A 25,187-nucleotide genomic window follows, 5' to 3' on the forward strand; every position below is an offset into this window, starting at 1 on the left:
CGTACATGCAAGACTTAGAACTTCCAAAAATAAAAAAAGGCAACCAAGATCTTGTATTTTAAGAACGAAAGAAAGAAAGAAAAAACCACCCCTCTCAAGAAAGTCTCCCCTCCCATTTAACAGAAACCCAAAAAAGGAAGTTAACGCCACTCACCAGTAAGCAATCCGAATTCACTTCAGATTTGGGGTCCTTTATCATCATCCCGATTTTTTCAAACCGGGACTCAAAGCTCTCTCCCGTCGACATAATGTTGAAGAGGCGGTCTCCTTAATCCACAGGAAATCAAATCTGGAGGGAGGGAGGGAGGGGTGTGTGTGTGTGTGTTTGTGTGTGTGTGTGTGTGCTCCCTGAGCTCCGATCTCAGAGAAGAGCCGGAGACTGCCCGGGGTTGTCCCTTGTCCTTCCCCCGTCACACATCGTCGCGCGACAAAAGCGAGAACGTCGAAAACGGGAAGGGAGGCGCTGCTCCGTCCCGGGGGAGCCGCCTTCTGGGTTGCCGCGCGAGTCTCTACGCGGTACTCACTAGCCCTCCGGCGCGCTCTGGTCTCCGGCCTGAGGCCCTGGGTCGAAGGCACCTCATTTTTGCCCAATCAAGTGCAGCGGTTCCTCCGGCTTCTCTTTTGGCGTTAGCTCCCCGGCAGCCGCTTTGAAAGAAGGGAAGGAGGGGGTGGAGAAAAGCGTGAGGCCTACCATGAAAAAAAAAAAAACAGGAAACTTTCTCAGCGGAGCGTCATCGAGCTGCTCCCTCCGTAGAGACTCGGGCCCGAGGCGGCGGCGGCGCACGGCTTCATTCGTACTCAAGCCACGGCGGAGGTGGCGAGGGCGAGCCGCCTCGGAGGCCAAGCTTAGCTCCTCAGTTCTGGGTCAGGAAAAGCCAGCCAGCCAGCGAGCGAGCAGACGCCTCCGCCTTGCTTTCCAGATGCGCGGTTTTCTTCAACCGCTGCCTAACGGTTGCGATGCTTTTTCTTCCTCTCCTCGCTCCCTTCTCTCGTCTGCGGGCTTCTCCGGCCGCTGCGTTTCTCCTCCTTTCTTTCCCAGATGCGGAGCGGGATTCAAAAGTCTCAAGAGAAGTAGGTGCAGCTTGCCAAGAGTTCCGCTGCTCTGCTGCCCCACCTTGGTCTGGCGTGGCGTGGGAGGGGGAGGGGAAGGGAAAAGAGAAGAAGGAAAAAAAATTGCAGGCTCCTTCCAATTACAGAGATGAAGGAAGGCAAAAGTACAAAGCCGCAGGGTAGTCGCTATCGCCTCAGGACAAGTAGCTGATCCTGGAGGGAGCACTCTCGCAAATATGTCCGCCTTCCTGTTCAAATAGCCGAAGCAAAACCGGAGAAAAGGGCGCATGCGCCGGAAGAGAACGACCGCTGCTTTTTGGCCGCGGCTGCAAGCGCGCGCGCATGAGCGCGAGTGCCTCTCCTCCCTGTCTAGAGTCGGCCCGTCGCTTACGCCTCTTTCGCACTCCTCACCGAGGAGAGCGCGAGAATAACGGCCGGTCTGCCTACGTCAAATCTTGAGGTGATACTAGGCGGCGGCCCGCGTGTAGGCGCGGATTTGCGGAGGAATGAATAATCTGTTAAAAGCTGGATTGCCGGCATTTCAAATTCCGAGAAAGACGAGCGTCGACATGGCAGCAAATTCAGAATCGTCCAAGGACAGTTCTCATATGCAGAAGATTCGAAGAGGAGCTTACTCCTCTGGAGAAGGTTCTTCGTGGAGCTCGTGTTATTCCGTGCCGCTGTTTGGAAAATTGGCGGTGTTGTGTTTAGGTTTGCTTTGCGGACTCGTAGTGAAAGACGAAAGATAAGTGCGTCTTGAGCACACTGGCTGTTTCTCATTATGCCGTACCCTGAGAGGAATTCCCACTTAACGAGATGAACAAGTGAGCAAGATAGATGATAGATAGAGAGATAGATAGATGAGAGTGAGAGAGATGAGAGAGAGAGATGAGAGAGAGAGAGATGAGAGAGAGAGAGAGGTTGTCAAGTGAGTATACTTTGAGAAAATAACCACTCATTAATCTGGTATACTGTAGACAACAAAGTAAATCATACGGTGTTCTTATTGGCCTTCTGTTGGCTGTTTGTGATCAATGGTTTGTGGCTTAACCAATCAAAATGATTCTGCTTCTTAGGCGAGGTCCATCCAGAGAGATCCTGCCGTCGACAGGAGGTCTTCCCTGCAAAAGTTCTAAAGTTATAGAGTAGATTATCTGGGCTGCAAAAATATGGATGGTTAATACATGGCAGCAGAAAGACAATATCCAGAAAACATCTTAACCTCTTCTGATAGAAACTAATGTGATTTTCATGGACTGGGAGATTTGATTTCATCTTAAGTGGAACGCTTTAGGTTACTTTAGTACTACTGTACTTCCATTAATAAGAGACTTCTGTCTTTTTTCTAATCTCATTACTTTTCCCATAAAAGATGGCTATCTCCTTGTCCCAAATTTGTTTAATTTGTATTGTTCATGTGCAGTATATATATGTATATTAAGTATACAAATTATACTAAGTATTATATTATTTATATTTTATATAATAATTATAATTATAGTAAGTAATTAATTTTTTTTTAATTTTAATTCCATTTATATCCCGCCCTTCTCCGAAGACTCAGGGTGGCTTACAAGCTTAGCAGTAGCCTTCATTCTATGTATATGCCTACTTATTAGGGCTTTCACACACACCCCAAGCGGCATTATTACAAAGTCAGCTTAATTGCCCCCAACAATCTGGGTCCTCATTTTACCTATCTGGGAAGGATGGAAGGCTGAGTCAACCTTGAGCCTGGTGGGATGCGAACCTGCACTAATTGCAGGCAGCTGGTGTTACTTAAGGTGGCATTAGCCCACTGCTCCACCAAGGCTCTTATATTAATATACTTAATATAATATGCATCAATATCTGAATTTTGTTGTTTTGTTCGAGTCAAATTTTGTTGCCTTCCCTTTGCCTTATTAATTTATCATTTCAAGGGCAGACCATAGAATAACTGCCTCTATGGAATCACTAAATCATACATTATTTTACAGCATCTACTACATGGGGCATTAAGTATTTACTACCCTTTTACTTAAAACATTTATGGCAGGGGTGTCAAACTGGTGGCCCATGGGCTGGATACATCACGTGCAGGCCATCCCCACCCTAGCTCCGCAAAGGCAAAAAATGTTGCGATGTGTCATGTGACGCGATCGAGTTTGACACCCATGATTTAGGGTGTCTGGATTGTTATATAATTGTCCTGATGTTAACAGATGTTGACTTTTGGTTTTCAATTACTGGGGCTTTCTGTGTGTTTTCAGGATTTCATTTAAAAACTCAGTGCAAAATGCCACTAGATTTTTTTCACCTTTATTTAAAAAACAGACAACATTGCATATAACTCCACTTTCAGCATATTAATTTGCATATTATTTGCAACTAAACAAACTAGGCATCTGATCTCTTCCCCTCACTTGATCACTGTTACTGATAAGTTGAAAAAAATATATTACTTTTTCTCAAATAGGCTGCATCAGAAGATTAGTAAACACGGAGACATCAGAGTAGCAATACTGCATAGATAGTTCTCAACTTATAACAGCAGTTGGGACAAGACTGGGCACCACCAAAGCACAACAGCTTTGCTTATCAATGGCAATCCCTGCAGTCTTGGTTGCCATTATTAACCATATCCCATGGTCACTAGGCAAGGCAACCTCTTACCAGCTTCCCACAACAAAGTCAATGGGGAAGCCAGCAAGAATTTGCAAGTTCCAGGCAGCTGACAAGCAGGCCAACAGGCAGGTAAGTGGTTGCTGCCAGGTGGGAGAGGGCAGAATGGGTTGCACAAGGGTGTGAGGTATGGCAAGAATTGGAGAAAGATGTGTGGAGAGGTTTTGGGAGGGTGCACAGGAGTGCAAAGGTATGCATAAAGATGCAAGCAAAGTGCAGGAAGGGTGTGAAGGGGTAAAGTATGTGAGAGGGGCTCAGGAAGGGAACAAGGAAAGCATGGTAAATCTTGAGGTAGGTGGTTGTGTGTGCTAGTGGCCAGCATAGTGAGAGCACTAAGCACTAAGAAAGGGTGCACGAGTGAGAGAGAATTAACCTAGAGACTTGTGACCTTTTCTGCTTCCTCATTGACTTTCTGGTGAAGTCTGCAGGGGAGATTTCAAATGGTAATCAGGTAATTGTTGGGCACTGCAACTGATTGTAAGTGTGAGACAGTTGCCAAGTGCCCAGGTTGTGATCATGTGACCACAAACAAAACTCTGAGGACCGGTTATAACCACCATACATTTATTCTGAATGGATAGTTATAAATCTAGAATTAGGGTACTTCAAGCTCTGCGATACTGTAGAGTTTGAATAATTAAAACTGATCAGCTTTTGGGCAATTGTATATTTTACTTAGAAGGAGAAGATGGGAATTGATAAATTCAGGGAAACTGCCAAATAATCATGAAAAAGAAATTAAGATACTTCATTATTTTTAGTAATTTTAAAAAACAGAAAAGGGCATATGGTAGTAACTCTGGAAATATGGCATCAACTGAAAGGGTTTTATTTACATCTTCTTTGGACACCTGTAACATTGTGCACAACTGCTTTGAAAACTGTTCACAAAGTTTACCTCACCTAGAAGAATTAGTCTGTTGAAAGGGCGAATTATAGACAACTTCTATATTACAACTTCCATGTTATAGGAATATATTTATTAAACCAACTGGAGATTTTTAAAAATGCTTGCTACAACTTATTTCCAGACACAAAGTATCAATATAATAGTGTCAAGTTCCTTAACTAACTGTGTGGAGAGAGTTTCCTCCTTTAAATTTCTGGGAGTCTACCTCTGCGAAGATCTGACCTGGAAAGTTAATACAACCCAGGTGGCCAGAAAGGCCCAACAGAGGCTTCACTTTCTCAGGGTCTTGCGGAAGAACAGGGTAGAACAACGGCTAATGACCCTCTTTTACCGCTCTACTATAGAGAGCGTCCTCTTGTATTGTGGTTTGGTATGCTGGTCTGACAGCCGCGGATAGGAAAGCATTACAGAGGGTGGTGAGCACAGCACAAGACATTATGGGCTGTCCCCTGACACCACTGGATGACATCGCCAGGGCTCGTTGCCTTGGAAGAGTGAGAAAAATTCTCAGGGATGACTCACACCCTTGTCGGTATCTCTTTACTCTCCTACCATCGTGTAGGAGATATAGGAGTATAGCCAGCTGCACCAACAGGCTGAAAAACAGCTTTTATCCATGGGCTGTTAGGCTTTTGAACGGGAAATAATTTTTATAAACTTTATGCAGAATTGACTTGCGAGGCCGGTGTGTGGTGCAATTAGTTCACATGATGTAATAAGATGGAGGGTTTGTTGTCACTGTGAGTTGTGGGGTGGGAGCACGAAGGGAGGCTCAGCTAATCTCAATGTATACATGGTTGTACTTTGACAATAAAGGTTCATTTATTCATTTAATCTTTATAATAGTCCACTAGCTCTAAGATTCTTGTGATAAGCCCTCTTCTATATTCATTGGACATACATTTGACAGGATGTGAGAGATCTTTCTGGTGGGTACTCTAGCTCTGTTCCTTTTTTACCAATAAGCAGAATAATTGTTATTTATATACATAGTTTTTGGCTTTTATGTTACCTTGTTTGTCTACATAAAGAAGTGTTCAGTTTAATTTTAATTTCGCTTTTACTTACATTATATTTTTGTATATTATTATTTCTGATTTAAGGGGTACTTTTAGTAAGAATTTTTAAAAAGTAAAACAATGAAGTATTTATTACTTTATGATAAGATAATATTTAGTAATAAAATAAATTACTGTAGAGTTAGTTTCTAAATACAAGGTTGAAAAGTAATGAACAGCTTTTTGAGAACAGTGCTAAATTAGTGTTTAAAGAATTGTCTTAGTAGTAACCTTACAAATACTGGATATGCCTTTCCTCCTCATATAGACTAGTGTCCTTTCTCTTTCCATGGCCTATGACTGAAGGCCATGGATAAACCATAGTTGTATGATATAACTGTTGGGTTCACACAAGCTAAACCAATGGCTTAGTGATATGAGAACTGAACCTTTGAGTTTACATTTCATGTTATATCATGATTTTTAATTAATTTAGGTATACAATGATATGGTAGAGGACAGGAAGGCCTGGAGGAACATTTTCCATGGGGTCGCGATGGGTCGGACACAACTTCGCAGCTAACAACAACAACAACAATGCAGTGGTATAAAACCCCAAGCAATCATGGTTTTGATATAGCATATTGTAAAACCCCAGGCAATTATAGTTTATTCAATAATTCATGATTATACAAAATTAGCATGATGTACGAAATCGGCAAAGATAGATGTTTTTCTATTTTACACTGGCATATAGCCTCCTTCAGCACTTTGTTTTTTTCTTTCTCACTGCATTTGCCAGTTGTGTAGGTGGCAGTTGCTGTTCATTTTTCCCCCAAGGCAATGGGGGAATAATGAATAATGCTACCTAGTAAATACTGTCTTTGTAATAGGCCCACTTTGAGAACAGGGGCAAGTAACATCAAGCAACTAGTGACCACTTTTTTATTGCTAAAAATAAGTGAAGCAATGTCAGCTGTTGATTTCTCAGAAACGAAGCATTCATTGTGTCAATAGGTTCAGTAATCTGTCCCATAACCCCAATTCTAAAAGTTGAAGCTAATGAAAGTAATGAGCAATAATGAATAATGAGATTGCTGTATTTTATCTTTAGCAAATAGACAATCATGTCTGAGAGAAACTGGCAGTTTAGAACTATTTCCACAGGCTGTTCTAGCATTTTTTTCAACTTGTAACTCTATTGATTTGTAAGGCAGTGGAACTGATTTTGAAACAAAAGCTTTCTACAAGTGATCATTTTAGATTTCTGGTCAAAGCAATCTATGGACAGTTCTACCTATGAGGTGCTGACCTAATCCCCCTACAATACTGACTCTATATTATCTTTAACAGGAGATGGATTATTATAGGGAAATTTATTATTTATTTATTAGTTGAATTTATATACCACCCTATTCCCGAAGGATTCAGGGCAATTCACAGGGCAAGTTAAAAACAATACAAAAGAGAGAATAGAATAAAATAAAATTAATACAGCCCACAATTAAGATAACATTAAAATTTAAAATTAATTTAATTTAATTTAATTTAATTTAATTTAATTAATATAAGCCCTAATAAGCAGGCATATACATAGAATGAAGGCTACTGCTAAGCTTGTAAGCCGCCCTGAGTCTTCGGAGAAGGGCGGGATATAAATGGAATTAAAATAAAATAAATAAATAAAATAATTTAAAATCCCTCAGTCCAGGCCAGACAATTCAAACAAACAGGTTTTTACATCCCGGCAAAACGAGCGAAGGTCAGGGGCAGTCCGAAGCTCCATCGGCAGTTCACAGAGAACGCCCTCCCCCTGGGAATCACCCGCCGGCAATCTCTAACCCTAAGGAGGCCCTCCCTGTGGGCACGCACAGGACGATGGGAAGCTGATGCTGGCAGAAGGTGCTCCCTAAGGTAATCCGGACCCATGCCATTTAGGGCTTTATAGGTCATCACCAGCACCAGAATCGCACCTGGAGAGCAACTGGAAGCCAATGCAGCTCACGGAGAAGAGGTGTTACATGAGAGTATCGGGAAACTCCCATTACTACTCGCAGCAGCTGAAGCCTCTGAGTGGTCCTCAAGGGCAGCCTCATGTAGAGAGCATTGCAGTAGTCTAACCGGGAGGTCACGAGCGCATGAGTGGCTGTACGCAGGGCATCCCGGTCCAGATAGGGCTGCAACTGGCGCACCAGGCGAACCTGGGCAAAAGCCCCCCTGGTCACAGCTCCTATATGATCTTCCAAACTGAGCCGTGAATCTAGGAGGACGCCCAAGTTACGAGCCCTATCGACGGGGGGTAACACCTCACCCCCCATCATTAAAGATGGAGAACAATGGTTCACTCGAGATGCCAGTACGCACAGCCACTCAGTCTTGGCAGGATTGAGTCGAAGCCTGTTTCTCCCCATCCAAACCCGAACCGCCTCCAGGCAGGGGGACATCCCGTTGAGGGCATCACTGAGTTGGTTCGGGGTAGAAAGAAAAAGCATACTGATGATACCCCACCCCGAAACCACGAATGATCTCACCCAGCGGCTTCATATAGATGTTGAACAGGAGGGGAGAGAGGACCGACCCCTGAGGAACTCCACAAACGAGAGGCCTCAGGGCGGACCTCTGCCCTCCCATCAACACCGACTGCGAACAGCCCAGGAGGTAGGAGGAGAACCACCATAAAACAGTGCCCCCCACTCCCAACCCCCTGAGACGTCGCAGCAGGATACCATGGTCGATGGTATCAAAAGCCGCTGAGAGATCTAATAGGACTAGGACAGAGGAGCAACCCCTGTCCTGAGCCCGCCAGAAATCATTCATCAGTGCAACCAATGCCATCTCCGTGCTGTACCCGGGCCTGAAGCCCGATTGGTACGGGTCAAGATAATCAGTTTCCTCCAGGAACAGAGGAAGCTGATGCGCTACCACACTCTCAACAACCTTCGCCAAAAAGCGAAGGTTGGAGACCGGACGATAGTTATTCAGAATAGCTGGGTCCAGGGCAGGTTTCTTCAGAAGGGGTCTTACCACCGCCTCCTTCAAGGCGGCAGGGAAGACACCCTCACTCAAAGAAGCAGATATCACTGCCTGGAACCAGCCTCGTGTCTCCTCCCAAGCTGAATAAACCAGCCAGGAGGGGCAAGGGTCCAATAAACAGGTGGTAGAGCTCAGCCTCCTCATAATCCTGTCCACCTCCTCAGGAGTCACAGGATCAAACTCAATCCAGATAATACTACTCTCAAGACCGCTCGATTCCTCCCTATCAGACTCTGCCCAGTCAGAGTCCAAACCGGTCCAAATCTGAGCGATTTTGTCCACCAGATGCTGGCTGAACTCCTCGGCCCGCCCCTGTAAGGGCTCCTTCCTCACCTCCTGATTAAGAAGGGAACGAGTTACCCTAAACAGGGCGACCAGGCGATTATCTGCGGACGCGATGAGGGCAGCGAAGTAATTAGACTTTGCCATCCTCATCGCCGCGAGATAAGACCTAGTAAAAGATCTTAGTTGCAATTGGTCAGATTCAGACCGGCTGGATCTCCAACAGCTCTCCAGACTCTGTCTCCGACGCTTCATCTCCCGTAGTTCCATAGAAAACCATGGAGCCCATCGGGATCTGTGCCGGGTCAGGGGTTGCAAGGGTACAACACGGTCAAGCGCCTCGGTGGCGGCCCTCTCCCATGCCTCCACCAAGGCATCGGCCGGGCTGTGAGTGAGGGAGACAGGTATAGACCCAAGCGCCGTCTGGAACCGTTCTGGATCCGTTAGGCGCCTGGGGCGGAACCACCTGGTTGGCTCTGCAGCCCAGCAGCGAGGGGTAGCGTATCGGAAGACCAGCCGTAGGAGGTGATGATTGGACCATGACAGGGGGACAATATTTGGCGAGCCCCTTCCCAGATCATCAAACCACTGCCCAGATAGGAAAACCAGGTCGAGAGTGTGACCCCCTCCATGGGTCGGACCCTGAATTATCTGGGTCAGGTCCATGGCCGTCATGGAGGCCATGAACTCCTGAGCTAACTCTGATGACCCGCCCAGGGATGGAAGGTTGAAATCACCCAGAACCATAAGTCGGGGAAATTCAACCACCAGCCCTGAAAGGGTGTTGAGAAGCCCAGGCAGGGCCGTTGCAACACAGCTGGGCGTGAGGTATGTCAGCAACAAGCCCAACTGAGCCCCAGAGCCACACCTCAGGAGGAGTGACTCACTCCCACCAATCTGTACGACAGTGGTCTCCCGCGGATATAAGGTCTCCCGTATAACCAGATTCAACATTACATTTTATTTATTTATTTATTTATTTTTGGGACTTATATGCCGCCCTATCTCCCGAAGGACTCAGGGCGGCTAACAACAATAAAACACAATAATACAAATGTTAAAAAAGATTAAACTAACAAGCCCCAATGATAAAATGATAAAATATCAAAAATATTCTATTTAAAAATCCCTATCATCACTCCAGGTCAGCCTCAGAGATTTTCTCATCTCTGTTGCAGAACCTAGCCTAGTCCAATGCAAATGACCTGTTATGATTATTAAATAAATACAGGTTTACCTTCCTCAACCTATATTTCCAAAGATTTGGAATCATAGAGTTGCAAGGAGCTATTTAGACTGCCAAGCCCAATCTCCTTACTCAGTGCAGGAAAACAAAATATTCCCTGTGCAGGTTTGTCTAGCTTTCTCTTGAATACATCCAGGGCAGCAAAGTCTTTTAATAATAATTTGATTCCATTCAGTGGGACTCTGCTTTTATCCATTATACACAATACAGGTAGTCCTCAACTTACGACTACAATTGAACACAAAATTTATGTTGCTAAGCGAGATGGTTATCGTGGGTTTTGCCTCATTTTACAACCTTTCTCACTACAGTCGCTAAGGGAATCACTGCAGCTGTTAAGTTAGTAACCTGGTTGTTAAGTGAATCTGGCTACCCCATTGATTTTCTTTGTCAGAAGGTCACAAAAGGTGATCACAGGGCCCTTGGACATTGCAACCTCATAAATGAATCAGTTGCCAAGCATCTGGATTTTGATGAAAATGGTCATCTGCTTTTTTCAGTGTTATAATTTTGAATAGTCACTAAATGAACTGTTGTAAGTCAAGGATTACCTCTACACTAGTGTACTTTATATGACAACTTTCAAGTAATTGAAGAGTACCATCAAATTGCCACTGCAACTTTTTCTTAAGAGTTTCTTAAGGCTAAACATTCCAGTTTCTTTAAGCATAGGACTTGTGATCATCCTTGTTGCCCTTTTCTCCATTTGTTCCAGTTAGCTTAATTCATTCAAACTCTGAGGCCAAAATAATACACGAGGTACAGTTTAATTTGCAATTGAACAATATTTTTATAAGCTATTAAAATGCATTTGGATTTTATAGTCATATCATTGTGACAACTCACGTTTAGATTGTAAAACTCAATTCCACAACTACTTTGAAATTAGCTATCCCCTGTCCTGTGCAATGAATTTCCTTTTGTTTCCCGAGTGAAGAATTTTGCATTTATACCTGTTAAATTCTGTTACATTATTTTCACCTCATATTGCTAACCTACCAAGATTGTTTTGAATTTTATTTATTTTATGGTATTAACTGCTTCATCTAATATTGTATCTGCAATTTTATTATTTAATGATAGGATATTAATAGCTGGTAACATTTTTCCATTATACCTATGAAATCATACTTGCTTTCTTGTACTTAGACTTCAGCTTTATCTTATTTATTCCCACACTGTGAGCGTTAAAGAATAAATTACCAAGGCATTCAAATTTTATGAGCCAAATTCTTTCTGATTATTCAGAGTGATTTAATAGACTATTATATAAATACTTCCTCTTCCTTTTACGTAACAGAAGTCTTTATTGTAGATCTTAGCTCAGTGTTTTTATCCCCACACCCCACATTGCAAAGTCCTTGTTATCTAAGACTAAGGCAAAACACTTTATTAATGTACAAATTATCGTCAGCCAGCAGTAGCCAGATAATTCAGATTTCAGAACATGGTCCTAAACCCAAATCATCCTTATTTGTGTAACTAGTATTAGTACCGCTTTATAAAACCCTAGTAAGACCACACCTGGAATACTGCAGCCAATTTTGGACACTATATCACAAAAAAGATGTTGAGAGTTTGGAAAAAATTCAGAGAAGAGCAACCAAGATGATCAAAGGCCTAGAGACTAAAACATACGAAGAACGGCTGCAGGACTCGGGTCTGGCTAGTCTAAAGAAAAGAAGAAATAGGGGAGACATGATAGCAGTATTCCAGTACTTGAGGGGCTGCCACAAAGAAGAAGGGGTAAGGTTATTCACCAAAGCACCAGAGGGCAGGACAAGAAACAATGGTTGGAAACTGAACAAAGAGAGAAGCAACCTAGAATTAAGGAGAAACTTCCTGACAGTGAGGACAATTAACCAGTGAAACAGCTTGCCTCCAGAAATCATGGGCGCTCCATCACTGCAGAATTTTACTGTAAGAAGAGGCTAGACTAGACAGTCACCGGTCTGAGATGGTATAGGTTCCTCTGCTTGAGTGGGGGGCTGGATTAGAAGACCTCCAAGGTCCCTTCCAGCTCCATTTTATTCTTGTCTTTTCCTATGATAGGGGTACTGGAGTCCCCAGGTTCTTGAGCTTCCTACTATGCAATATTATTTAGATATGCATAGATTAGCACAAGAGTTAATTAGTAGAATACTTGTTAAGTATTGGAAATTTGTCTATCACAGCCAATAGATCTTAGTAAGCATATGTTTGTTTGGCAGCTTGTGGTATTACAATAAATTAACATGACTTTTCTCTTTGTCTTTTTGTAGGGTATCATTTTAACTCCTTTGCCCTGAAAAAAAAAAGATTATAGTTGCTTAACCATTAATATGTTGATTCTTTCAACCAATAGTATCTTTTTCCAGGCTGATGAAGTACTTGAAAAAAGTCAGGATACTATATTAAATAGCAGAAAGGCTGCACTTGGCAATGTCTAAAGCAATTTTTTGAATCATTTTTAAACTTAAAGCTACTATTAATTTACTTATCCAACAGTTGAAGTGGACAGATGTTTCAATTTTGAATGGCTTGGACAAACACTAAACTTGTGAATACAAATTTTGTTGCTATAACATTTAAAAAAAACAACCAATGTACTTGAGCAATTGAAAATTGATATATTTTTTATAAAAAGAAAATATGACAAAAGTGTCACTAATCCTTAGCAAAACTGTTTAGGAAATAGATATAATAATATAGTCTCTTTGTTGCTCATGCTGATCATGTATTATGACCACATTTCTTCCATATCATGGACTCTTCCTGAACCAAGGAACATTACTTTGGGGATGATAACACTTAAATCTTTTGAGTTATTAATCATGAAGAATGAAACTGTAATTTACTAGATAGTCCAATTGAAGTTATGATGGCACTGAATGGCTACCATTGGTCTTTGAATGTATCTGTGTGACACAGTGGTTAGCATGTGTCACACAGGAGTTTGTTCCTGACAAGCTGAATTTTGTCTCAGCCTTCCATTCTTTTGAGGTCAGTAAAATGAGGAGCCAAATTGTTGGGGGCAATATGTTGACTCTGTAAACTTTGGAGAGAAGGCTGTAAAGCACTTCAAAGTATGTAAGATAGCTATAGCTATCCTCCCCTTTGGAATTCTCTTTCCTCGCTATTTAAGAACCCCATTTTAGAACATACTTTAGATACTTTTCTTAGACATAACTGATGCATTAAATCATAAATACTAATTTCAGTTACCATCCTAATGGCTCATGATCCAGTGAGCTAATCTCTTTAATTTGTAACAGCATGCTCTGCTGATCTCTGATATATAATTGACTTTTCCCAATTTAATGCTACTCATGTGATAAGAGCAGGCAAGATGTTTGACCATCTGTAAAGTTCTGTTTTATTGCCTGAGTTTCGAAGTTACTCTGTTACAGCAAAAACAGAGTTTTGCCTTAATGCCTAAGAAATGTATTATTAAATAACTTGTTTTAATATTTTCCCTTTTTTCCTATTCCCCCTCCCAGGAATGAATATCTAATATAATACTCCTTATTCATGTCTATATTATGTTTATGTGATAAAGTGGCTGTGATGCATTTAAATTGGATAAATGTGTTTGTGTTCAAGGGTCTTTGTGGGTTGAATTGCAAAAAAAATGGCAATATCAGTTTAAAAAAATAAATTGTTTTGACCATATTTCCTAATATATTTATTGTGAAGTGGGACCTATTGCAAATTGTGGGACTTACTTCAAAGAAAAGAGAAAAAATAAAAATAGCATTATTTTATGTTGGTCTATGATCAATATAAACGTGTGACTGATTGAAAGTAACATTATATGAACTGTGTTCCAGAATATGATTTGGTTTAAATGATTGTTTATACAAACAGATAAACAAGGAGGATAAAATGGTTTATACAAACAAAGCAATTGGATTTCATGTGTATCCTTTTTATAACATTTAAATTTGTCATTCTTCTGGGGGTTGAAATGAGCAATATATGATATTATATGATGTTATATAATATATGAGCAATAAATATCATGTTACTGTATTTGTCCACCAGTCCAAATCAGCATGGCCAATGGTGACATATGATGGCAATATTAGTCCAATAACATAAGAGCTATATGTTCCTCTGTTTAAGACTTCATATTATGTGTCTTTTAAAATGATATAAATTTTAAAACCTAAATCTTATATGTTCAGTGGAGATACTGTACTGTGTTTTATCAAATATATCTAACACAAATATTTTATTGATATAACAAAAAAAATACCCATTGTTTCTAGTGCACATCCTGTTCTCAAGACTGTTTGCAGTAGCTTGATATAAATACTATGAAAATACAGTTAAAAGTATAACAAAAACCATACATTGGGAAATACATAAGATCAGATAAAATGAAGCCTTAAATATTTACAGTAGCAGGAAAAAGAATATACCGTAATCTATATCTTATCCTGATTCCCAGTGTTTGACAATAAAAATATTAGAAGCTTTTTTACATTCTCTGCTCAAATGTTTATTAGCAGAAGACATAGTATTAATTAAAGTATCAATCTATACTCTCTTTATATACGCTTTTATATAGAAATAAAAACAAATCACCAAGAAAAAGAATTTGAAAAACAGTTTCTCTTCTGGTTTTATATAGTGAGTATAGGAAAATATATGTTTATATTATATATGTTAACAAATACACAATTATAAAAAAGTTTAATGCCTATAGATTATGGAGATTGCTGAAAGGAGCTTTCTTAATGTACAAAAAAGGGTCGACTCATACATGTCTCCTAGCCATATAAATGCTTGCAAAATTGTTTCCTGGCCCAGCCCATAAAGTGACCACAGAAAATTTGAAAGCTGAAGGAAGTTCTTTCTAAATAACTGTATTTAAAAAAACAAAACAAAAACCCAAGTAAGCTGAGGATGTGATGTCCAAACTAATCTGCCTAAAGAAGAATATCTCTGAACATGTGTATACATGTTCACACATATAAACACATTTTTCACTTGCTTGTACACTTCCTAGATCTTCTAAACTGGCAATATGAGAATCTCATAAACTTTGTTGAAGCCTGGAAACAATTGTGGAGTAAATTTAATTTTACATGTACAGCCCTAAGGATAAACTTGAAATATTTTTGAAAACAAGATTTTCAGAATTGAAAGCATACATTTTGCATCATAACAACATTCAAAGATTCATGATACATATTTATTTCAGGGTCTCCATTTGAAAAACCTTAGCCAAAGCATATTTGCTCAATGAGCTAAATGAGTCCTACTCTGCTTTCCTTTGCTTTAAAATTATTCAGAAAAAAAATCTGTTAAGAAATATTTCCTGCTTTTTTAAAAAAAAAGATTTTTGGTATAGCTGTTTTTGGTATAGTTTGTCTACTCAAAAACAAAAGGTAGAAATGTATATTATTTCTACATTAAAAAAAATCACATGATTTTTCTGAAAGGGCTTCCCAATCCAAGGATGGGTACAACAGGCCCTCTAGACCAGGGGTGTCAATCTGCCGGCCCACAGGCCGGTTACATCATGCAGAGGCCGCGCCCACCCCAGCTCCAGCAAGACAAAAATAGTTGCGATACATTGCGACATGTCATTTGATGTGATGAGTTTGACACCCATGAGCTAGACAAATTTATAACTCTTTGTTACATTTGCCACATGTTCTTTCAACAGCAGCTGTGAGTTCAAGATTTCCAGATTGTACACCAGTTTGAGTTGGAAAAGACTGGTCCATTAAACACTAGAGATGAAAAATCCCCAGGACCAAAAAATCCAAATACTCATAGTTACTCAGGATTGAATGTGAGTCAGTATTTCCCCATACAGATCTGCACAGCTTCCAAGTACTGAGTCAGAATTTTGACACCATCACTTGGACAACCTGAGGTTGAAATGTACAAGTGGGTATGATCTATTGTACAAGGATGATACCAAACTCCAAACCAATGGATGATCTCACCCAATCACATCAGGTAGCTGTTAAACGGGAGAGGTGAAAATGCGGAGCCCTGCAGTACACTACAAGTGAATGTGTGTGGGCTTGACTTCTCTCCCTTTCATCACTGATTGAACTGATTACTGAAAAAGGAGGAGGCCACAATAACAATGTTTCAACTATTACAGACTCCACAGTCATTCCAGAAGGATTGTATGATTTATAGCACTGACCATGGCTGAGAGATCAAGAAGCATCTGGATATACACTGCACTGTTTCCATCCTGGCCCTTCCAAAGGTCATCAACAAGAGCAATAATTGCATTTTCTGTGCTTTGTCCTGTTCTGAAAGATGACTGAAATGGGTTCAACTAATCAGTCCCTTCAAGGTTCTTCTGAAGTTGTTCCCCATCCATCTTTTCAGTGACCTTCCCTTTAAGACTGCATGAAAAACTTTGGATTTGATAGCCCTTTTGTGTTGGGAGCATTCCTCCACCTCTTAAGACTGGAGAAACACTTCTTCAAGGAGACTGACACGACTGCATGGAGTCAATCACATGTCACTTCCAGGGCAGCATCAACAACCCAGTAGAGTCATAGATCTAACAGACTGCTGGCTAAGCTCATCATCTGAAGAACTCTGTCCACTTAATCAGGAGTCACAAGATCAAACTCATTCCCGATAAACAATAAGACACTGCCCCAAGCACCTCAATTGAACTTGCTTAGTCAACCTGCAACTCCAAGCAGATCTGAATGACTTTATCCATCAGATAACTAGAATATGATTTGCAGCAGCCCTCAGTATTCCTGGGTCTTGTCCCTTTCAAGCAAGAATGAGTCATCCTGAATAGGCTGCTAGATGGCTATTAGCAGACCCAGCAGAGCAGTCATGATGCTTTGCTGCTCTTATAGGCACAATTTAACCCCAAATATTGGCTCTTTCTCATGTTCAGTCAGCTTTGCTCTTTGTCCTTTTCCATCAATTCAATAAACATATCGTTTAGACCTTGCCCAAACTGCCCATCAGATCCTTAGGGAAGCCGCAGGTTCCTCCTGGAATCCCCAAAGTCCATAAGTTGCCTGGGGCAGACTAAACTGGTAGTCCCTTCTTTAGAGGACAAATCTTTAGGAAGCATAACTGCTGTTCACAGTGTTTGCTCCTGAGCCTATGTCCAGGTTTTTATGAATTATTATTTGGTAAATAACCCTAAGCAAAATGAATTGAGGTAGCAAGCCTAGAAATATCCAATAAAGATTATATTTGGCAAAGATCCTTAAAAGCAACTTCATAAATCCATAGGAAAGGCAGAATATTGGCCAAAGCAATATTAGTACAAATTCACAAAATAAGGAAAATTATCCTTAATCCCAGAAAGTAAAATAATTTTTCATTTTTTAAACTGCTTGATTGTACATTTGGCTGACCTAACTAAAATATAACTCAAGGAATTTATTATTGCATTGGAAATATATTTAAATTGATGTCATTCTTATAAAGACATGAATACATGTTTTAAAATAGAATATTTAGCTTTAAAAATAACCTTGAAGCTCAAGATTTTCTATGACTGTTTTTTTTAGTTTGTGTTGCAAAGAGCCATTTTAAAAATAGAAGGAAAAAAAGTCAGCCTGGATCAAAGAGATTGTTTTAAACTTCAGCTTGCACACTCATGCATGAGAAGAAACATAACATTTCATGGGGAATATATTTAAACAAAGACCATTTACATTGTAAATCAGGTTAAGTTCTTTTATATACTTATTTAACATTCTCTAAAAATAGGAAATGATCAATTTTGACTATGTAAGAAAGAAAGGCATGAGTCACCTGAAAACTGATTTAAATGTACTGATTTCAGTTAATATCTAGATCAGGGGTCAGCAACCTGAAATGGAGAAAGAGCCACTCGGGACCGGTTCCCTCAGAAAAGGAAAAACTGGGAGCCGGAAAAAATGAGCACATATGTGTGCGTGCCCGTGTGCACGCACAGAACGGAGCTTAACTGAAGAGTGGAGCTTAAGGTGAGACATGCAAACGCCCTGCCCCCTCCACTCTCATTCACTCGTCTCTGCTTGGAAAAGCTTCTCTCACTCTCATTCACTCACGTTTTGTTTGCAAAAGCTTTTCTCTTGCTCTCTCACACTTTGCTCAAAAAAGCTTCCCTCTCTGTTCACTCACACTTTGCTTGAAAAGGCTTCTCTCTCGCTCTCATTCACTCAAAAGGCCAGCCGCGCTGCCTCCATTGACTTCCATGGGGACGCTTGGCAATGAAGGGGACGATTGAAACTGCTCCATGTAGTGCTGCTACTGCTAACTTTTCCACTTGCTGCTTGGTTCCGATGAAACCGAAGAATCCCTGGATGCCACTGCTGGGGGTGGAGGTGTTGTGATTCAGTGTCAGCCTGTGGGTTCAGCAGCTGAATCAGACAATTCTGAGGAGGAGGAGGAGGGGATTGGAGAGCCTGCAGAGGAAAGTTCTGAGGCATGGCAGAGCTCTCAGCCAGGCCCCTCCCATCTTGTTCCTCCTCAGACCCAGCTGTGTGAGCCTGAAAGCTTGGACGAAGATGATTCACAGCTGGCTTTGTTCAAGGACGCTCGAAGCAGGAGGCAGACAAGCAGGAGTGAACAAAGGAGGGCAGTGAGGCACCTCGGGAGGAGGCAAAGAGAAGCCACACCTTGAAACTGTGTTTAAAAGGGGAATGTGTGGGAGGTGCTGGTTGCTGAAGGCAACCGTTTGAACAGCTCCTGATTTAGTCATGGTTAGTATTTGTTTTGCTCTGTTTTGGATCTGTTTCGTTTCATTTGTGTAAATAAATTTGGTTGGCTTACTTTCAGCCTATTGACTTTTGAAAAGGGGTTGTCCCTGACATTTCTGCAGGGCTGGTAGTAGGCTGGAACAGAACAGGAGGAGGCTGCCCGGGTTCAGCCGTAGTGGAAGCCAATGACAGTAGCGGTGGAGGCGGCGGTGAGAGAGACGCTGGAGGTCTGCTGCATCTCTGCCAGCCTCTGCCTCCCCCACAGAAACAAATTCCCGTGCTGGCCCCTATGACAGCAGCGGACCAGGCAATCGCTCTGGCGGCGGTGGATGCTGTTGGGGAGGCCTAGTGCGCTCACTGAGAGATGATGGAGGTGCTCCAAGCCAGGCATGGTAGTCGCCATGCTCGCCGTCTTTGGCGACTTTGGCGGCAGGAGCAGCACCGCCTGTCTGCTGGGTGGAAGCAACAGGAAAGCGGCGGCAGTGGTAGCTGTTGCAGCAGCCTAGTGCACTCACCGAGATGCTGGAGATGCTCCAGGCCTGGTGTGGTACCACCACACTTGCCGTCTTTGGCGACTTTGGCGGCAGGAGCAACACTGCCTGCCTGCCGGGTGAAAGCAACTATTTCCTTCCCCCCCCCCACTACTACCCTTCTCCCCTGTGCATGGTTGCAGCTAGTGCGGGACGGCCGAAAGGCGGTGGCCTAGAGGAGAAGCTTCCAAGACCCCCAATGACCCCCCCAGGATAGCAGAGGCAGCAGCGGAGCAGGGCAATGGGAGACCCGCTGGGCAGGGAAGAGCGTCTTCTCTGCCCAGCGCCTGGCCCAAATGAAGAACAGCCGAAGGCAGCAGCTCCTCCTGCCTCTGCCACCCCCTTCTCTCTGCTGCCTGGCCCGAACGAAGAACAGCCGAAGGCAACAGCTTTGCAAGCCTCCGCCAGCCCCTTCTCTCTGCTGCCTAGCCTGAACCAAGAACAGCTAAAGGCAGCAGCTCCGCAAGCCTCCTCCACACCCTTCTCTCTGCTGCCTGGCCCGAACCAAGAACAGCCAAAGGCAGCAGCTCCGCAAGCCTCCACCACCCCCTTCTTGATTGAACTTTTTTAGTCCCACTTTTTTTTTGGAACTGCACATGGCAGATTACTCCAGGACACTGTCCTCCACAGAGCGTCATTACACACAAATTGATAAGGAGGCATTGGCCATAGTAGCTGGAGTAAAAAAATTCCACAACTACTTATACGACAGGGACTTCACGGTCTTCACAGACCATAAATCGCTACTGGGGTTATTCACTACAGACAGACAGACAGACACCCCACATCTTATCCCCTAGAATGTTGAGATGGTCCATTTTTTTTATCAGCTTACAGCTTTAAGCTAATTCACAAACCCGGCAAGGACATGGGCCATGCAGATGGCCTGAGCAGGCTTCCATTGCCTCAAATCAAGCCAGATCCGGCCCCAGCAGCCCATGTTTTGTCCATTTAGGACCTACCAGAGTTTCCCCCCCACGCGGGGGACATAGTTGCAGAAACAGTGGCAGACAAAACTCTAAGCAGAGTGCTATCTTGGGTCAACACGGGATGGCTAGAAAAAAGCCCTGGCCTGGAGTTCCAGACCTACTTCACTAAGAGACACAAGCTCTCAGCTCATAAGGGTTGTATTCTATGGGAGAACAGGGTCATTGTTCTCACCTCATTAAGGGACAGGGTATTGCAATCACTTCATGAAGGTCATCCGGGTATTGTTCGCATGAAAGCTTTGGCACAAAGCTATTTATGGGGGCCGGGATCATATAAAGCCATTGAAGCTCAGGTACATGGGTGTTACACGTGTCAACAGTTGAGGCATGAAATGCCGCACACCCGTCCACAGGTGGGAGGAGACACACACCCCCGGTCGAGGATTCATATAGACTTCGCTGGGCCCTTTCAGGGACAGCTCTTCCTTATAGTGGTCGACAGCCACTCTAAATGGCTGAAAGTTATACCAATCGCAAATATGACTACTGCTAGGACCATCCAGGTGCTTAGGAAACTGTTTGCAATGCACTGGCTACCGGACGTCGTAGTGTCCGATAATGGGGCCCAATTTACTGTGGCAGAATTTCAGGCTTTCCTGAGGGCAAACCTCTTTAGGCATGCGACATCGGCTCCATTTCACCCATCCAGTAATGGTCAAGCCGAACGAATGGTGTGCACCACAAAAGAATCATTGAAGCATATAGTTACCGGAGACAGGCACTACAGACTGGCCAACTTTTTGCTCTTCCAACATTCCACGCCATGCATGGCAACAGGTAAAAGCCCGGCAGAGTTGCGCTGGGGGAGGCGACTAATCATGAAGCTGGACAGGTTGCACCCAGATCGGGTGGCAGCAGAGGCCTCTCGCCCAAGACCCCCGAGGGGGATGCAAGTGGGTGACGGGATGTGGGCCCGGAACTATGGGCATGGGAACTTGTGGGTGCCAGGGAAAATCACCAAAACATCGGGCCCCCTCTCATACGAAGTGGGCCTAGAGGTCGGGCTAGTTGTTTGTCGCTACATACATCAGCTTAGAAAGTATTTTCCAGAACAGCCACAAAGTGAGGACTACATCCCAGGTCCCATCCACGGACCACAAACCGGCAGCCAGGCTGATCAATCCATATGCTCTGAGGTCCCAAGCAGTCAGAGCAATAGGGAGGTGGTCGTAGGGGGGCAAAGCCCAGGAGTACAACATGGGACCCCTGACGGAGGAAGCCAACCAGAACACTACAGCCGCTGTGCTAACTCTGCGGCATGATTGGATTCTGGGGTGGGCCGACCTGAAATGGCCAGCCAGAGAATTCCGAATCAGCTAGACTCGCTTGAACTTATGGACCCTGGTCTACCCAGCCCGGCGGGCAAGCTGGTAGGCCAGGGAGTGCCTGGCTCTCCCAGGCGTTCCACGAGGGTTCGCAAGCCTCCTGCATATTTACAAGATTTTGTTCCAAAATAACTGAACTATAATGTTGTATGTGTCATTGATTGCTACTAGCCAGGAGAGCATCTATATTAGCAAGTACAGGAAAATGTGTATGCTTGCATACTACCTTTGTATCTCTGTAAAACTTGTAATTGCTGTAAGCATTCCTTTGTTGTTATAATGTGTGTACATTCTAGGGGGGAGGGGTGTAATGTATTGGGCTTAGTCTTACTTAAATATATCATGTGGGATTAATTGCTGGAAGGTTGCTTAAGCAGGGAAGCTGGCTAATGGCTCCCAGCTCCTCAGACAACCCGTCTCCAACACTGCCATTGGCTGCTTCTAGGGCGGCAATAGGTTGCTTTAAACCTATTGGCCACCGCCTAGAGGCCAGGGTATAAATTGCTGCATTCACAGCCCTGTTTCTCAGTTCAGTTTCTGCACCCAAATAAGGAATGATTCTTGCTGAACTCACTCGCCTCGTCTTGTCAATCAAGCAACGAACCCAGTATCTAACAAACCCTATAATATGCTTAAATCTAGGATATTTCTCACATTTCCCATGATATCCCTTTGGGGAAATTTTTCAAAGTCAGCTCTTCAAGGAATTGCTTGGAAGAGGACTGAGTATCAGATTTCATTCTCCAAGGTTAGAGTTCAGTTTCTGACTTCAAGGAGGAAAGTCCAATCAGTCCTAAACCTTCTAGGAAGTTCTCTCAGAGATCATAAGATTGTTTCCTTTTCCCTGGATAAATTTTTTTTAGAATTATGCTGCTCTTATTTGAAAACTCAGAAAATGGCACTTTAGGCTTCTAGGCAGCTTTCCAGTCCTTGATCCTTAATTCACAAATCCAGAAATTATATTAATTACTTTCACATTTTCTCCTTTGAATCATAGTTTTGAGAATCATACTAAGTAACTTAGACACTTAAGTAAGCTGTAGGGATGTAGAAATTTGATAAATAAAACCAAAATAGTCTTAGTACTGCTTAGATTTTTTTTAATTCTGTAAGTTTGAAAATTGGAAAAGTTTATTGTATAAATAGCTATTTTGCTTATCAGGTTTGTAAGGTATTTATCTACAGATAGCAAAATTCAGGTCAGAGAAGTAGCTTGTATATTTGTGCAAAATCTGCAAAATCACAGCAAAGCAGGAAGGGAGTTTATTATTTTGTAATGCTGCCTAATGACCTCTCCTATGTAATGTCTGGGTTTATGCAATAAAGCACCTCAAATGTGATTGGATAGCTCTGCTATTAGTTTATGGTTCACCATGTTACAAGAACTTTGACGACTGAATTATAAGTACAATGTGGTTCATTTAAATGTGAGTTAGCATAACCACTGGGTAAGTAGTAAGTTGAAGAATAATGGAAAGGCTGATGCTAAAAACTCATAGAACGGAAATCAAATAACAAAATTTAGAGATCCTGTCCAACTATGGTGAACAAAAGGGAACCCAAACTTTAGAAAAAGAATCTTAATTCAGGAAGATGGAAGAGAAGGGAGAGAGGAGAGAAAAGGAGCCATGTAAGAAAAACAGAATTGTGGATTTTAAAACATTTATTGGTCCTAGACAATCCACAGTGACCAAACATTTGGGAGTCTCAAAAGAAGGAAGGCATGTTGTTTGATGCAACTTTAACAACATAATCCAACAAATTTGCTAAAAAGCAAATCCTATTGCATTTAGCAGTTTACTTCCATAGAAAGCACAAGATGCAGTCTGAAAAGTGCACTGGATTGTGTTATACAAAGCTTGAAAAGCATAGATGTTGGATGTACAGTTAAGTGCCGTTGATGAAATCAAGTTTTGGGTTGAATCTCCATGAAAAGAAACCAGTTCTGTTCATATATCTGGTAAGAGAATATTATAAAGGTTCACTGCAACAAGCTTGAAGATTTTCTAGAAGCTATTTTGAGGAAGTGAAAAATCTTTTTTTTAAACGAGAGGTTTTGCTGTTTTCTCTCTTCTACAAATTCTACAAATACATATTCAAAGCATGCACACACACTCTGACTTAATGAAGTGAAGAACCTACAAAAATTAGGCTGAGAGAGGCTTTTGGTTCATGTAGTTTAGATTGTCTGCCTTCAGTATTTAAGACTATGACCATTACTGTATGTCCAGCACAAACAACAGCTCCTCATGCAGGTTTTCAACAGCATCTGCTTAAAACAAAGCAGAAGCAAAAACTGCCACTGCACCACACAGACAATTGGAAAAGGAGGTGGGAAATATATCTCCAAAATAATAATAAAATCAATCTTTTACAGTGGACGTATCTATTCAATCAATTAATGTTATGGTTGTTACTTTGGAATATTGATTTCTACCTTTAATCATTTTTATGGATATTTTAGTTGATTAGAACCATAAAGAGACTGAGCAGCATATAAATTATTTAAATGAAAGCAAGGAAGCAACTGCCCTTTTATGTTATCCTTGTTACTAACACTAAGACAAAATAAATTAAGACCTGCCACAATCAGTTAGTCCAGCTTCCTTAGATATCATTACTGTAATTTCGTATCCTGAGTTGGAAGTCAACTCAAGAAGGGTTCATATAAGTGACCATCGAGTGCAGCATATACCAAATTGATGCTGTTCCCATTGCTGTTCTGCATACTTTTGAACCCCCTCAGCCAAATAATCACAAGGACTAGATATGGATACATGTTCAGGAGTGGAACTACCATCAGTCACCTTCTCTACTTAGATGACATCAAGTTGTATGCTAAGAATGTACAAAATATCGACTTGCTGATCCACCTGACATGGTTCTACAGTGAGGACTTTGGAGTGTTATTTGGACTGGAGAACTGTGGCTGGATGATAGTCATGAGAGAGAAAGTAGTTAAGATTAATGGGATGAAACTACCAGCAGATCACATAGCAGTATGCATACCAGATACAAGTACCTTAGTATCCCACAATCACATGGGAATCAAGGAATGGTTGAGGCAAGGATTGAGGATGAAAAAAAAACACAGTACCATTCACATACCACCCAAAGATAAGTCAGGTCTTAAAGACCTAGTTCAATGGGAAAAACAAAATCCATACCATCAATTTGTATGACCTGCCAGTAATCAGATACCCTGCCAGTGTAATAAACTGGCCAAAGCAGGTCATGTAACCTGAAAAATATGGAGGTTTTCACCCTAAATCCAACACCCAACACCCAGAGACTACATTAGTCAATAAGAGGACAGGCTGGGTCTGATGAATGTCAAAGCCACTGTCACAGACAAAATCTAGAGCATCCAGTAGTACATGAATAAAATGGTACCCAAAAAGAAGGTGTAGAGACAATGCAGGCAGCAGCAGTAATGGGAGGAAGATCATAGGAAGATAAGACCTTGCATGGGAAGTACCATT

At 42.1% G+C, this 25,187-nt stretch overlaps 1 protein-coding gene across 4 annotated transcripts in view; it reads right to left on the reverse strand.

Annotated features, from left to right (window-relative positions):
• ROCK1 (Rho associated coiled-coil containing protein kinase 1) overlaps positions 1-1,339 on the reverse strand; it is an 84,809-nt gene extending 83,470 nt beyond the window's left edge. For 2 of the 4 annotated variants that reach the window (XM_083360520.1, XM_083360518.1), the window contains exon 1: positions 155-1,339. In XM_083360520.1, coding sequence (XP_083216646.1) covers positions 155-247 — 93 coding nt within the window. In that variant the 5' untranslated portion in view covers positions 248-1,339. The remainder of the gene's footprint in view (positions 1-154) is intronic. The other 2 variants (XM_083360519.1, XM_083360521.1) reach the window with 2 other exon arrangements.
• Between the last annotated feature and the right edge of the window lie 23,848 nt (positions 1,340-25,187).

Source organism: Vipera ursinii, assembly GCF_947247035.1.
Source record: "Vipera ursinii genome assembly, chromosome: 3".
Taxonomy (NCBI): Eukaryota; Metazoa; Chordata; class Lepidosauria; order Squamata; family Viperidae; genus Vipera; species Vipera ursinii.